Source organism: Xyrauchen texanus, chromosome 16 (genome assembly GCF_025860055.1).
Source record: "Xyrauchen texanus isolate HMW12.3.18 chromosome 16, RBS_HiC_50CHRs, whole genome shotgun sequence".
NCBI lineage: Eukaryota > Metazoa > Chordata > Actinopteri > Cypriniformes > Catostomidae > Xyrauchen > Xyrauchen texanus.
The window spans coordinates 31,929,341-31,945,494 of NC_068291.1; the positions used below are offsets into that span (position 1 = coordinate 31,929,341).

The following is a 16,154-nucleotide window of genomic DNA, read 5'->3' on the forward strand; positions in this document are numbered from 1 at the left end:
GTAATCGTTTCAGATATTAATTTAGTTTATTTCCCTGGAATGTCCTAGGAATACAATAGGCGCGCAATTTGGATATGGTGTGAACGTTTGGGAGGAGAGTGGGAGGTTATGCTGACACGTGAATGCTCCCATAGGAGCACATTCATCCATCCATCCTTCCATCCATCTCCTCCAACTCTGGTGTGTTATAGGAAAAGTTAAAGGGAGAGAAATTTAGGGGCAGATTGATATACTCGGGAGGGCCAGTTACTGACAAGAGGGGTTTCAAAGGACGAATGGCGAGAACGTGCTCTGGATTCGGGAAATTTTCTCTCTAATGTTGACATAACGGTTCGCCTCTTGCACGTATAAAAGTCGTTTAGTAAAGTTTGGGACACTTCTAAAACGCAATGGCAGACCCGTTGAGTTTCATTCATCAGTCGGATCAGGGCTCCAGCAGCGAGCGGAGCGACGATTCCCCGTCTGCCGTGTCAGAGGATGACTCGAGCGGCCGCTGCGGCCACATCTCCCCGCTTGACCCAGACTGGACCGAGGAGAGGTTTCGAGTTGACCGCAAGAAGCTAGAAACTATGTTACTGGGTATGATTTCCCTCAGAATATTTCTTAAAAGTTTCCTTCAAGAGCTGTTATGTTTTAATACTTTTGATGAAGATGTAGTAATGGTGCTTTCCCGCCGAGACTTATAAAGACCGTCTAAAAACAACAAGACTGTTTGTTTTTGTAACGAAGCCATGTGTTGTGTCCGACAGAGTAATTTTAACAGTCCCTGCCGGGAAAAAAAATAACATTTCTAAAAGCATCCTAAGCTTGTTGGTCTTAGCTGGTATCGCAGGCTTTTTTAAAAAAAATAAATGTATAGAGGTTTGGGACACTTTTTAGCTGGTCAGGCAGTAGGACCACCAGCTTGACTGAGAGATCAGCTTAGACCAGCCAACCAGCTTAGACTGGTTTTCCTCACTGGTTTTTCAACAGGGGTGCTAGACTTCATCAGTTGTGTTGCCATTGCCAAGAAGTGTAAACGTACATTTACGTTATTGTTAAACCCTAAGGGATAGTTCACCTAAAAAAATAACAATTCTTTAATAATTTTCTGCCCTCATGCCATCCCAGACGTGTTTGGCTTTCTTTTTTCTTATGCAGAACACAAACCAAGATTTTAAGAAGAAAATCTCTGTGTAGCTGTGTAGGTCCATACAATGCAAGCGAATGGTGAAAGTCAGCATAAAAGTAATCCATAAGAATCCAGTGCTTAAATCCATGTCTTCGGAAGCAATGTGATAGATGTGGGAGAGAAACGCATCAATATTTTAGTCTTTTTGTTCTTTGAATCTCCACCTTTGACCATGCAAATTGCGAATTGCCATAAAACAGAATAAGAATAAGAATGTTTAAGTAAAACTAAAAGTGGACATTTGTAGTAAAAAAAAGGACTTAAATATGAATCTGTTTCTCACCTAAACCTATCATATCACTTCTGAAGACATGGATTTAACCAATGGAGTTGTATGGATTACTTCTATGCTGACTTTGTGATATTTGGAGCTTCAAAGTTTTGGTCACCAGTCACTTGCATTATAGGGACCTTAAGAGATAAGATATTCTTCTAAAAAATATGTTTGTGTTCAGCAGAAGAAAGAAAGTCATTCACATCTTGGATGACAAGAGGGTGAGTAAATGATGAGAGAATTTTTACTTTTGGGTGAACTATCCCTTTAAGGTTGGTACATGTATCCTGTGAATGGGAAGATTAAAGCCCCATAAAGGTTATTTATTTGGTGTATATTTGGAATCAGCCAAGGTCATACATTCATGACACATTTGAGAAGTTTAGGCATTTAATATAGTATAATCATACAAATTTTACATGGAATCTTCCTGAAATCCTTCCCAATCATTTGTATGCAGCAGCATATAAAATGAAAAAAGCCAGATATAGCACATGAAAATGAGATTGAACATTATTGATACCTTAAGGGCATCGCTGTCACTTTCAGTCTTTGAACACATATATATATACACTCAAACATTCTTGTGGTTCAAACAACATCATCTGTGTAAAACTCATAATTCAACACCTGCATCATATCTGCAGTCTTTCGCCATTGGGAAATTTATTTCACTGAATAATCATCTCCAGTTATTTTTTTTTTAATTTTCTTGGAACTTCAGCAGCACAGCATTTCAAGCATTAAAAGTAGCATTTATTGATTTGGTATTAAGGTACACTAAAAGTATACAGAATGTCTGTTGTGTTATGAAAGACCTTTAGTTAAGTGGAATGTGTCGGGGACTTTGTGTTTGGTACCATGTAATCAAACAACATCCATATGGCCATGGACGGTATGTGCATTCTTGTGTGTATTTTGTGACTTTATTTTGTTGCATACCACAAATTTTATGTATAGTTTACTTAATAAGTCTTTCTTGGAAAAGTGGAACCTTTGTGTTTTTGTGTGTGTGTTGATGGGTGCTATTGCATGAGTGAATGCATCCATGATATTTAGACCCACAGGTTAACGGTCAGCTCAGAGTGAGAGAGTTCAAGAGAACCAAAAACCTGAATCCTTAGCCAGGCAACGTAGTACAAGACTGCCACTTGCAAACAGACAGTAACTACATCACTCAAATCACACACACATACAGTACAGTCATTGCTGAAGTCATGTGAGCATTGTTCCCACACCTATGATTAAGTTACTCGTAATCATCCCTCTTCATGGATGATGTGCAACATCTGGTGTTTTGAATGACTGTTGTTTTCATTGGTCAGAAGCAGTTGTAGGCGTGATCATAAATCAAGCTATGTTTCTGTGTGAAGGTTTACTGTGTGGCACAGTTTTGCTCCTGTCTTCCAGGAAATGGGAGCGTGCGCAAGAAAGAGACAGAGAGCTGCCATTTAAATAATAATAATAAAAAATCCATTGGCGAATGTGGTGAGGGAGAGACAGAGAGAGGAGACCCAGTGTCCCACTTTTCTGAGAGTACGATTTAAGTAATAATTTTTAAATATTATTAATTGCACTGAAATAAAAAGTTGAATCAACAGCCCTAGTTCTTACAAAAAATGTAAATGAGAATGAATGATGTCCCCGGACAGTAATAAATAATATTTCTACCATTAGAGCAATTCAGGAGGCAGTAAGCAAAACTACAGCTGTATAGGCAACACACTGCTGTACAGACAACAAACCACGCTCAGGCTTGCTTGACACCAGCGATAGCACAAGCTGAGGATGCGTTCAAACACAGGACGCAGTGCAAGCCAAAAGTTTAGAATAATGTATAGATTTTGCTGTTTCAGAAGGAAATTGGTACTTTAATGCACCAAAGTGGCATTCAACTGATCACAAAGTATAGTCATACTATGATTGCAAATAATCACTCACAGAAGAGGGAAAACATATGCAAACACACTTTCAAACACGTGTCTGTGTCTCCCTTTGTTTCTGTTGTTCTCCTTGTCTAGTTTGTCCTTAATTTTATTGGAATAGTTTCTATATTAGGAATGTGATTTAAGTATAATTTAAAAAAATGTTTTTATCCTAATGGCTGTAACATCAGATGCCTGGGTTTGATTAAAAACAGAAGGATGTGTACTGGCTTGACCTTGTATTCTGTGTGATAAGGAATTCTGAAATGCAGTTTTTGTTTAATAAAGTTTATTTCGGCACTTTATAAAAAGCTTATGTCCCCTCAATGGCTATTTGATCACTTTGTACTGTGTACTTTTGTGGGTTGTTCTCCATCGCAGCAAGAACTGAAACTATGTAAGAATGTAATAAGGATATTGCAAGCTCCAATTTTCAATATATCTCACACCTAGTTAGCTACCAAATACATTTAGAGCAGAAGTGTGGCATGTTTAATTTCTTTATGCATGTTAGTTCTGACTTATGGATTTTATTTTGTAAGACTGCATGTTCTGTGTTGTACAACTGTATGTACAACATGCTGCATGTGTGCCTTAGTTTGTGAGTGAAGAAACAGGAAGTGCGTTCTGTTTTGGGAATGTGCTCATGGCTCGGTTCACTGTTGCCAGGGAAACGCAGGTCTGTTTGAGTTTATATAGGCATACATGTGTGCACATTTTTGTGTGTGTTTTGAATATTAATAATCACAGTTGCATGTTAATTTACACATCTGTTTACATTGGATACATTGATCTGTATTTATGAATTATTAACCACATGTTGTTCCTGAATTAAGTGTGTAGTGATTCATGCAAGTGTCGTCTTGGTAACAAGAGTTTTATAGATTGACAGACATATCACAGTGCATTTCAGCTTGTTGAATATATAAAAAAATATTGTCTCAACTTTTACTTGTGCCTAAAATACCCATATAGTCACAAATGCTGTAGCATTGTTCCAAAAAGACTTCTGTTTGCTTGTTTACAAATACAGCTAATTTTACTGGATTTAGAGCAATACTGTATCATCAGGTTTTAAATTGTTTTTGTAAAGTGCTTCAGACTTGAGAGCTGAATCTTAAAGGACTGATGTGTTTGCTCAAATCAAAGTGAAAGAGAGTTTTAGTTAGGCTGAAACATCAGTTCTACTCATAACCCTTCAGACAATTATAAAGCCCCTGCTTGACATAAAGGGAAAAAAATACATTTTTCATTTACATTGTAGCTGAATCCTTCTCATTGTATGTATGACTTAGACACACTTCAGAGAGACCTTGAATTAATTTTCTGCACACCAGATTTATATAAGACATGCATCACTACTTTTATTGCTGATTGGTGACATGAATGATACCTTAAATCATACGGCTTCTAATCAGTTGTTCATTTGTGACCTGCTCCAAGATTCGTGCTGTTGCTTTGACGGATATGAGGTCAAATATAATCTAATGATGATTTTATGTTAAACGTGTGAGGATGTGTATTCATAAACCTGTTACATGTCTGACATAATCATACAGGCTCATTGAACCAAGTTTAAACTTGTTTTGCTGATATTTCAGAAAGTAACCCACATAATGTCTTCACTGTAAACCATAGATATTCCTTTATAATAACTTTTATTAACATTAACAGACAATATTAACAATAACAGACCATGGATTTCAAGATTATATGAGACGCGTATCATATTGTATGCAGTAAATGTAAACTTCACATTTTGCCTTTAGCCTAAATCTTCTGAAAATGGTCCCCATTCACTTGTAAGTTCCTCACTATATGCTTGATTTTTGCCATTTTTTAAAGGAGGGATGACTTAAAATAATCTTTCGTGAAAATAAACATTATTCCACAAATGCTGTCGATTGTACTTAACTTATATTGAACCTAGAATATTCCTTTTGAAAACATCTCAGAACCTGCTAGCAACACCCTGGCAACCATCCAGAACACCCTAGCATCATGTAATGACTCTTATATTTTGTTCAGAAAATTTAAAAATCTAATTAATTTGTAAAAATCTAGTTGTTCATATTGCCTACCTGTTTTCCATCTTAAGTCATATTGGAAATTATAGATTGGACTGTTTCTGAGGGACATTACTGGCCTGAGTGTTAGTTTACTGTGACCAGATATTTCAGTTGTGCTTTAGTTTAGTTTGAGTTTGCTGAGTTTTACATTTACATTTACATTTATGCATTTGGCAGACGTTTTTATCCAAAGCGACTTACAGTGCACTTATTGCAGGGACAATCCCCCCGGAGCAACCTGGAGTTAAGTGCAATACTCAAGGACACAATGGTGTTGGCTGTGGGGATTGACCCGGCAACCTTCTGTTTACCAGTTGTGTGCTTTAGCCCACTACGCCACCACTACTCACTCCATATTGGCACGATGGCACTCAAATTACCTGAAAGATGAACACTTGTATTCCATAGAAAGTAGCAGATGACTTTATTTTGGACTTTGGCAGGGTCATGCTGTCTATGCAATTGTAATGTAATATATGTTTCCTGCCATTAGTGGTTGCCGTAACCAATCAGATTTCACTCCGCTCTATCAAAGGTGGTGACATCACAGCAGGACAAATTGTTGAAATTGAGACTACCAGTGGATGTAAATCACATTATTGTATATTACTGTACACTTCCAGAGTGAAGAAAAAGGGTGTAAAAATCACTCTGGACCCCACTCACCCTGCCCACTATCTTTTGAACTGTTGCCTTCTGGCCGGCGCTTCAGAGATCTGAACACCAGAACCGTCAGACACAGGAACAGTTTTTTCCCTCAGGCTGTCCATCTAATGAACAATTAAATTGCCCCGTTGAGCAATAATTATGTGCAATGCACAGTTTAATTATATTTATATTATCCAACATATCCACTTCTGCCATTACTTAAATTGCTCTGTACATAATTTTTTCTTTATAAAACAGATTGTAATAGATTTGCACTACGTGTGTGTGTATGTGGGTATGTATGAAGGTGAGTGTATGTACGTATATGTATAATTATTTATTTTTTATTCTTTTTTGTTTTAATTACCTATGTCTTGCTGCTGTTTTTGGTATTGTTGTACACTGTTGTACACTGGAGGCTCCTGTCACCAAGACAAATTCCTTGTATGTGTAAGCATACTTGGCAATAAAGCTGATTCTGATTCTGATTCTGATAATGCAGTAGGCACCAGTATGTATCTTATTCTGGCTGATCTCGTATCAGTTTCTCTGATCTCTCACCCACACGTTGGATAATCCTGGAACTTCCCTTAAACTCCACTGCTCAGATGAACACACTGATACAATTACACAGTTATATTCTTACACTTGTTTACTCAACACATTCCTAAGACACAGTTTACAGGAGCTATTCTACAATAAAACACTAATCTTGTTGGTTTGTTTTGTGTGTGTGTGTGTGTGTGTGTGTGTGTGTGTGTGTGGGAAGGTTTAAGTGGTTTACCAGGACTTTTTTTTTAGGTAATTACAAGGGTAAATTGCTATAAATGTGGTTTATGATAAATTTCTAGTGTCCCCATAATTCAAATCGCTTAAATAACATACTAAAGTAAAAATGCAAGTTTTTTTTGTGAGAATTAGGATCAGGGGATAGAATCTATAGTTCATACAGTGTAAAATCCACTATGTCTATGGAGAGTTCTCATAAAGATAGCTGCACCAACATAAGTGTCTGTGTGCGTGTGCGTGCGTGAGAAGTTCTGTTTCAATAGAAAATAAATGTGTTTTTTGACCCACATCCTAAATAGAGGATAGGCATGAACTCAACACACGTGCACACTCACACTGCATTTAACATTCTGTCTGGTTTGAATCTTGCTATTTTCATACTTCATGTTTTTAATTTGTATATCTGTTTTTTTGTGGATGAGAAAGCTGAGCAATAGCAAAAATGATTTTGTCACAATATTTATCAGCCTTTTGACAATATTCAAGATGTTTACTGTGTTTTTGCTCTAAAATGGTTTAAAAGGTTATATATTTAAAAAAAAAAAAAAAAAAAAAAATCAGTTATATCCAAGCAGATTTAGTGTTTAACCCTTTAAGCTCTGAAGGTGGTTTTAAAGAGTTCCTGTTTCAGTGGCATACTCAAAATGAAAGGCTTAAGACTCAACAAAAAATAAAATAAAAAGAGTGTCAAGTGTTTGGTATCATTGTAAAGCACTTTTTTCAAATTTTTTAATGAAATGGATTATAATACATTCTGCCACTCTCAGCTGAAATAAACTGCTGAAAAATAATTTTCTCCTTATTTGACATTATATACAGTATATATCTGGATGTAAATATGGTGGCTCAGAAATGTAGCTTTGTTCCCAATCATATCAACTGTATCTGAGAAAAAGTTTATGTTGATATGACAAAGCAATCAAAAGTTATAGCTTTATAAAAAATATTTATCATAGTGTCCCAAAATGTCTCCATGTGTCCAAAGGCCTCTCCAAACTAATTAAACATAATAATTGTATATACAAACTAATTACACATGAAAACACAACAATGACTAAAGGTATGCATAGCATGCAGACATGATTTTAGTAATGAGAATTTAAAGAATGAGCGCCTTTTGACTCTGCGTCACTGAGTTTGTGTCATGTGCTTGGTGCCATCTCCTGGTGGCCATATATAACATTGTGCTTCGTGTGGATTATCTAATGATCTATGCATCAGATTACCTTGTTTGTTGGCTCATTTAAAAGATAATCACCTACTTACCAAGTAATAGAATGTGATATTTTATGTTCTGTTTATTTTTCGTGAAGTTTTAAGCAAAAATACGTCTTATAAGCAACACCAACATAATTGTCGAAGACATATATATATATAGCTATTACTCACTATATTTTTGTCTGTGAGTACAACAAATCAGCTGGTTGTATTCTACTATTTGAGAGCTTTCCAATAACATATGACACATGGCTATTTGATCAGTTTGATGATTTTACTGATGGCAATAATATGTACAGTGCAAATTTGTTTTATAAATTGACATTTACATTTATGCATTTGGCAGACGCTTTTATCCAAAGCGACTTACAGTGTACTTATTACAGGGACAATCCCCCCAGAGCATTTCTGATTTGTCTGTAAATTTCAAAGCAATTGTTCAGTTTTGGTCATAATGCCTGAATGGATTGGATAGTAGAGCTTCTAAGCTTTCAAACGATACCTATTTTTTGGTACAACTAAAGTTATTAATATTTTGATGGCCCATCCAAGCTTAAAGGGTTAATGCAAGAAGTATAAAAATCTATAAAACCATGCATATCATATTTTATACATGATTTTCTGAAGCCTCTACATCATCAACATGATGAATACTTTGCTGAAAAACCTTTTGTATGAAATCAACTGGATGTTTACTCGTCCTGTTAAAAGTTTCCATGCTCTTCTGGAAGTAGAAGACCTTGTAATATAATTTTCAAAATGACCACCTTCCTATTGTGATGCAAAAGTTTTTTTGCTGTGAAATCTTTGCTGATTTTGATCAAGTAAAAGTAACAATAACATTTAAATTGCTACTGACATTTAAAAAATTAGTATTTGCTGAATTGAAGCAACTTGGGCCACGTTCACACTGATACATTTACTTTTGAAAATACATTTACTCATGACTTACTGAATCATAATATATGTCACTGTGCATTTCTTATCGTGAAGAAAATTGGCAATACGCAGCTTTATGAATAAGAGAGAGTTAGAGTTAACTGTTTACTTCAATCCAGAGTTAAATATGGATTGAAGTAAACAGAAAGGTGATAGAGGGTAGTCTTCACCCCATTATACACTGCAACAAAATATGGTTTTGATTTGTTTTTGTTTTGGCTTATTTTCCAATATAAATATCTAAAACTACTTTAAAACAACGTACATTTTCTTTAGCAGCTGTACTGTAGAAGAAAAATATTTTTCTGAGAATGTTGAATATAATATAAAAAATACAAATGTTTTAAAATATCCTAAAAATCCTTAAAAAAAAAAAGATGCATTAACATGAGAAGTGGCATATAAGACTTTTAGAGAATATATCTTTAATATGAACATATTTTGTCCTTACTGTGCTCGCTGAAGTATAACCAAGTGAAACAAATACACTTATATACAAAATACACTAATATTTAAGATACATTCTCTTAAAGCTGTCTAAATATCTTATATGTTGCTTCTCAAGTAAATGTATCTTTTTTAAGGCTTTTTAGACCATTTTAAATGGAAAACGAGACAAAAACACTTGATAACATTAGGATTCTTTTTTTTTGTTTCAGTGAATTTCTTTACTGATTTAAACTTAATAGAAGTTATTTTTTCCCCTTTAATTCAGTGAATGTCATTTAGAGGTATTTTCAAAAGATGATTTTGTCCTCTTTATTGTTAGTAAGCACGTTTAATACAAACTTTTAAGTCCAGACTGGTTCGAACTGACAAGGTCTACGGTAACACAGATAACAGTTCTGTACAATTGTGGTGAGAGGTACAGCATCTCAGAATGCTATTCTGAGATGCGGGTTGGCACTGTTTTGGCAGCAAGATGGGGACCTACACAATATTAAGCAGGTGGTTTTACTGTTGTGGCTGATCGGTGTATCTCTCAATCATCATCACATTCCATTCATTCCCAACAAAATAAAAACATAGAACTTTGAAAATACTGACATATAATTTTATATAAGATATATTTAATGTGGGAACTGATATTTAATTAATTTTTTTATGTACACATCGCATGCTTTGTTTTTACAAGCTATAATGTAATTTTGCTCTATTGACCTTTAAAGCCTCATGTATCAAATATGATACCACATTTTTATTTTCTTTCAAAATACATTATTTTTTGTATTTTATTTGTACATTTTGTCTATAAAACAGCTAAATAATATATATATATAATTTATAGTCTATTATTTCATATGTCATGTTTTATAGGGTGAAAGGGTGTTTATCACAATGTTTTTCCTTTATTCGCAAAGCTAGTCTAATGACACATTCTCTATGAAATTTTATTTAAAGCAGATTCAATTTAATTAAAAATATAATAAATCATTGCAATATTTACAATGTTGCTTATTTTTATATAGATGGCAAAATTATTTTGAATGTACCAGAAATGTTTAATATACTGTATAGGCCAGCCCTTTGAAAAAGAAATAGAAACAGTACACCTTAGAATTTCCATGACATGTTTGTATGTTTCTCTTAGAGTTTTAATTTTGGATGAGATCCAACGTGTTGTTTTTTTGTCCATTTCTCTTGCAGCTTGTTGTGTTGACAGTGTGTGGTGGTGATCTCTGATTCTAAGAGATATTTCTCTTACAGTTGTTTTGGCCGTCTTGGTTGTTATGAGAACCCTTTAAAACATTTTAGGCTGGGAAAGGAATGGAGGTCAGTTTGGGTTTAGAGTTTTAGCTGAAAAGTTTGTTTAAAGGCGCATTCATTTTGTGTGTAGTGTGTGTAGTTCTGCAGACAGATTGACATGCTAGAATCTCAGAAGTTGATTGGTAGCTTAACCAAATAAAGTCATTTAAATAATTCTAGAATAATATAGAGCTTTATCCACTCGTGGTAAACAGATGTGTTTTTGAATGGCTGATGCAGATAACATAATGTGGCTGAGATAGTGTTGATGTACGTACATACATACTGTAAACACATACACATTATATTAGATCAGATGAGACGTACACAAAATTGCTGGTACTTGAAGCTGCTGTGAGCATTTTTTTATTTACTTACTACATGTTTAAATGAAAACTTATTTTGAACAACATTCACTCAGAATTCAGAAAAAATATATATATTTAAAAAGAAAACATATGTTATTGGTTGACAAAGTGGTCTTTGAAAGGCACTATAATTGGCAGATGCCATTAATCTCAAAGGCCAAATATTTGCAGATTAATTAGAATGACTGATATGTTGGTCTTTCAGTAGTGTCCTTTTTTAAAAGGGATTTAAAAAATGAACATGGCTAGGGCCAATTCAAATTGCCCAACCAACTCCAACAAATGCTTACAATCACCAACATTCTAAAGTTGGCTGTTGGATTTAGTGTTGAGAAGCTGTCATTGTCAAACTGCCCCACAAACATCAACAGGGTGAACACAGTGACCCAACAAACCCCAACAAATGGAAACAAAATTGACAGGAGTGTGTTATAGACCACCAAATCAAAATAATTTTAATGAGGGGCTTGAATGTGTTTTGTCTAAGTACAATGGCACTTTGGCAAAGGAATGTATTATTATGGGGATTATAATACTGATGTCAGTAAATGGTCAGGAGAGAACTATAATGCATTGATGAGGTTATGCATTGTTCCAGACTAAAAAAATGACTAAGGAGCCATTTGCTCCTAAACTGAAACATTTAGGAGCCAAATGGCTGTTTTAGTTGCCACATTACAGAACTGCTTGGTTTAGATTGTTGTTCAAAAACAATATAGAAAGCCAAAGAAAAGACAGCTTATAGCTAATTAATCAGGTGTTTAATTTACACCCATTTTAGAATGTGTGTGTGTATATATATATATATATATGTGTATGTGAGATAAAAAATACCTGTTAGATTCTGCCCTTCAGAATCTAACAGGTATTTACATAAAGTATAATATAAATATAGTGGTGTGTTGCCATCTTGAGCATCAGTGAATGTTTACTTTGCACCTTGTGTAATAGTGTTGTGTACAAGTCCCTCAATGGTCCTCCTAAGTATCAAAAGCTGGTTCTCACATTACAAATAAATAAATGATATACATTAAAAGCACCCGCCTAATATTGTGAAGGAAAACCGCGCCAAACCGCATCTCAGAAAATCATTCTGAGATTATATTCTTCTCACCACAATTGTACAGAGTGGTTATCTGATTTACTGTAGACTTACTGTCAGTTTGAACCAGTCTGGCCATTCTCTGTTGACCTCTCTCATCAACAAGGCATTTCTGTCCACAGAACTGCCACTAACTGGACGTTTTTTTATTTTTGGCACCATTCTGAGTAAGTTCTAGAGACTGTTGTGTGTGAAAATTCCAGGAGATCAGCAGTTACAGAAATGCTCATCTGGTACCAACAATGGAGTTGGTTGTCAAGGCATTCATGGGGATTATGTTGTATAAGCAAGAACCACAATTGTACAGAGTAGTTTATTTGAGTTACTGTAGACTAGCCATTCTCTGTTGACTTCTCTTATCAACAAGGCATTTCCTTCCACAGAACTGCTGCTAACTGGATGTTTTTTTGTTTTTTTGGCAACAGATCAGCAGTTACAGAAATACTCAAACCAGCGTGTCTGGCACCAACAATCATCCATGCAATTATCGAATCAGCTAAACATGTGGCAGCAGTGCAGTGAATAAAATCATTCAGATACAGGTCAAGAGCTTCAGTTAAAGTTCACATCAACCATAGGAATGGGGAACAATTTGATCTCAGTGATTTGGACCGTGGCATGATTGTTGGTGCCAGACAGGCTGGTTTGAATATTTCTGTAACTGCTGATCTCCTGGGATTTTCACACACACCAGTATAAAAAATGTACCTCAGATAACAAAAAAAACATAAAGTGAGCAGCTGTTCTTTGGACGGAAATGCCTTGTTGATGAGAAAAGTCAACAGAGAATGGCCAGACTAGTTTGATCTGACAAAGTATACAGTAACTCAGATAACCGCTCTGTACAATTGTGGTGAGAATAATAACATAGCAGAGTGCTATTCTGAGATGTGGGTTGGCATTGTTTTGGCAGCACCAGGGGGACCTACACAATATTAGGCAGGTGGTTTTAATGTTGTGGCTGATCAGTGTATATGTGTAATTGTAGCTCTTGCTCTGCATGGTAGGGTCTGGAAAAGTACTGAAATCCATGAATGGATGGGTGGATGTGATTTTGTTTATGATTTTAGTGTAATTTAGAGGTTTAGATGACAAGATTGCCCTAACCCTTTTATTTCCTCCTATTTGTTGTTCTGAACTCTCTATGACATCCATATTTCAACTTTAAAGGTAAAGCAAAGTGCAGCAGAGGACTTGCCTTGAAGATATTAGATAAATCGCTCGCTCCTCAGACACAAAAACACAATTATTTTATTTTATGCAATAGGCCAATCTCGATCAAACATCTGGAGACCCAGCGTCACCAAAGCAAACAAATTCTCCAGTTCCCTGTGAACGCAATGTTTCCATCGCACCTGTGCTTGGAGCAATTAGAGATCTTATTGAAGTTTTTAAAATCACACTTTAATTCATTTGTTACATATTTGAGTGATCTGTAGTGTGATAAAGGTGTTGGAAAGAGAGTTTATCTAGTGTCAAAGGCCAGTTTTGACACATGTTTTACATGCGCAAGCCATATGCAAGCATCCTGTTGCAGTGTGGGAGTCTATGGGCTTGAGTGTTTAAGAAGATTTATGAGGTGTCGTTTTGTGATCTGTAATTCAGTGAGTGAGTGTGAGCTTGTATGCAGATACTTGTGTTTATGTGTATTTGTGTGTATCAGAGCTTTTTTTAATGTGTGTGTGTGTGTGCATTGTGGAATGCAGCACAAGCATGTGTGATACATATGATATACTGTATATGTAGTCTCAGCAGCCTGTGAGAATGTATAGTGTTTGGTTAAATCTTATGTGAGTGTATCATACAGTGTTCAGCATTTGTGTTTTTAAGTGAATCTGAAAGATGTGTTTGATTACCAAAATCTATGGCCATCTCAATGATTGTGGGCTATATGATTGCTTATATTCATTTTTGCTTAAATATAATCCTATTGTCCTTTCTTACTAGTTCATCCTTTTGCTTTTGTTTATAATAAATATGTAGATATTGTTGATTAATTTGTATTGTCATAATAATAATATTCTGGTGAACAGAGAACTGTGAATTTCTAAATGTTAATGTTTCTCGTTTTCTCATGCAGCAGCCAGTGAGGGGAGGATAAATGGAGGAGACGATTTTTTTCAGAAGGTGAGACTCTGATTGTTTCCAGTTTATTTTTGTGTATTTCTCAGAATTTAAAACGGTAACGTTAACAGGCTTCATTATAAGTCTCAAAGTCTGCATCTGCTCTTCATTCATATAGGCTAAACATTTTAAAGGGATAGTTCACCCAAAACATTTATATTCTCTCATCATTTACTGACCCTCTAGCCATCCCAGATGCGTATGACTTTCTTCTGCTGAACACAAGCAAAGATTTTTAGAAGAATATCTCGGCCCTGTTGGTCCATACATAAATGTGAAAAAGCTCCAAAAAGGACATAAAGACTGCATGAAAGGAACCCATATGACTCCAGTGGTTTTAACTATGTCTTCTGAAGCAAAATGATAGGTGTGTGTGATAAACAGATTGATATTTAACTCCTATTTTACCATAAATTCTACTCCCTTCCCAGTAGGTAGTGATGCACAAAGCATGTGAATTGTCAAAAACAAAAGATGAAAGTGGGGATTTATAGTAAAAAACTATTTAAATAGTCATCTGTTTCTCACCCACACCTATTATATTGCTTCAGAAGACATTATTTAAACCACTCAAGTTTTATGGATCACCTTTGACTTTGACTAGTATTTTTATCCAAATCTTTGTTCGTGTTCTACAATATAAAGAAAGTAATTCGTGTTTGAGACGGCATAAAGGTGAGTAAATGATGAGAGAATTCCTTTAAAATAATTGCCACTGATGCAACCAAATATGTTGTTAATTCTTTATGCTACAATATAAGCTCATCTAATGCATCTGTAAATATACTGAAGAGTGTATAATAGATGTGTGTTTAATTATCTAAATAAACACCTCTGCATTTCAGCCTTTTGTAAAAGTTAATGTATTCCCAGCCTTCCTCTTCTCTCTCTTTCCTCGCTCCTTTTCTCCTCCTTACACCTCTTTTCTTTCCTCGCCTTCTTAGTGCTCTTCAGCTGAATCAACAAAGGAAACAGGAAACAGATTTCTGTACTCACACTTGCACATACTTGCTTTCATACACATCATTTATAAAATATAAACACACTGCTCTTCATCACTGTGCCCATTTAATGAAAATCAGAGTTTGTGTGACTCGTCCCTGGTGCTTTGAAGTCCCTCCCGATTGGAACACTTTCTCTTGTTAACGTTGAGTGTATATATTTCCCTGACAGGATGATATTTGGTGCGGGAAAGTAGAAAAGGAGCATTTAAATGTATAGTTAACCCAATTTTCTGAAATCGCCTGACCCATTTGAGAGGTATGTGCTAGTCCATCACAAAAATAAACCGCAAACCCCAAAACTGCTGTGTGGTTTGTCAGAAATCTCCCTCATCTGGAAATTGAAGCCAAAAAAAGCAGGCGATGGAGAAAGTGAGAGCAGGTCAGGAATAAAGACCTATAGAAGACACAGCAGTGTGGCAGCACAACACAAACACGCAGAATGGAAATTGGAACTGGCTCTCGGCCATTAAAAACTTTCAGCACCGTTCACCTTTTCATCCCATTCTGAATTGTCCAGAGGGTTTCCTTTCGATTGTGTCTCCATTTGACTCAAGGTCATCAGTGCAGAGTGCTCTGACATTATTGCATTGCTTAACAAACAAGTTAGTTCAAGTTTCAAAGCCTACTGATCTGCCTACTGCCTACATAGTACATAGTGTACTGCCTAAATAGGGCACAGCTATGAGAAAAAGTGATTAGCAATAAAAGATATCTCTTTCTTTTGTCCTAACCAGTCTAGGGGTCTAGACCACAAGCGTCTAGTGACAATATTTCATT

General features: G+C 35.5%; 1 protein-coding gene across 2 annotated transcripts in view; it reads left to right on the top strand.

The window, feature by feature from the left end:
* Positions 1-170: 170 nt before the first annotated feature.
* LOC127657324 (protein bicaudal C homolog 1-B-like) overlaps positions 171-16,154 on the top strand; it is a 53,256-nt gene continuing 37,272 nt past the window's right edge. For both annotated transcript variants that reach the window (XM_052146059.1, XM_052146060.1), the window contains exons 1-2: positions 171-579; positions 14,330-14,376. In XM_052146059.1, the coding sequence (XP_052002019.1) occupies positions 390-579; positions 14,330-14,376 (237 nt within the window). In that variant the 5' untranslated portion in view covers positions 171-389. The remainder of the gene's footprint in view (positions 580-14,329; positions 14,377-16,154) is intronic.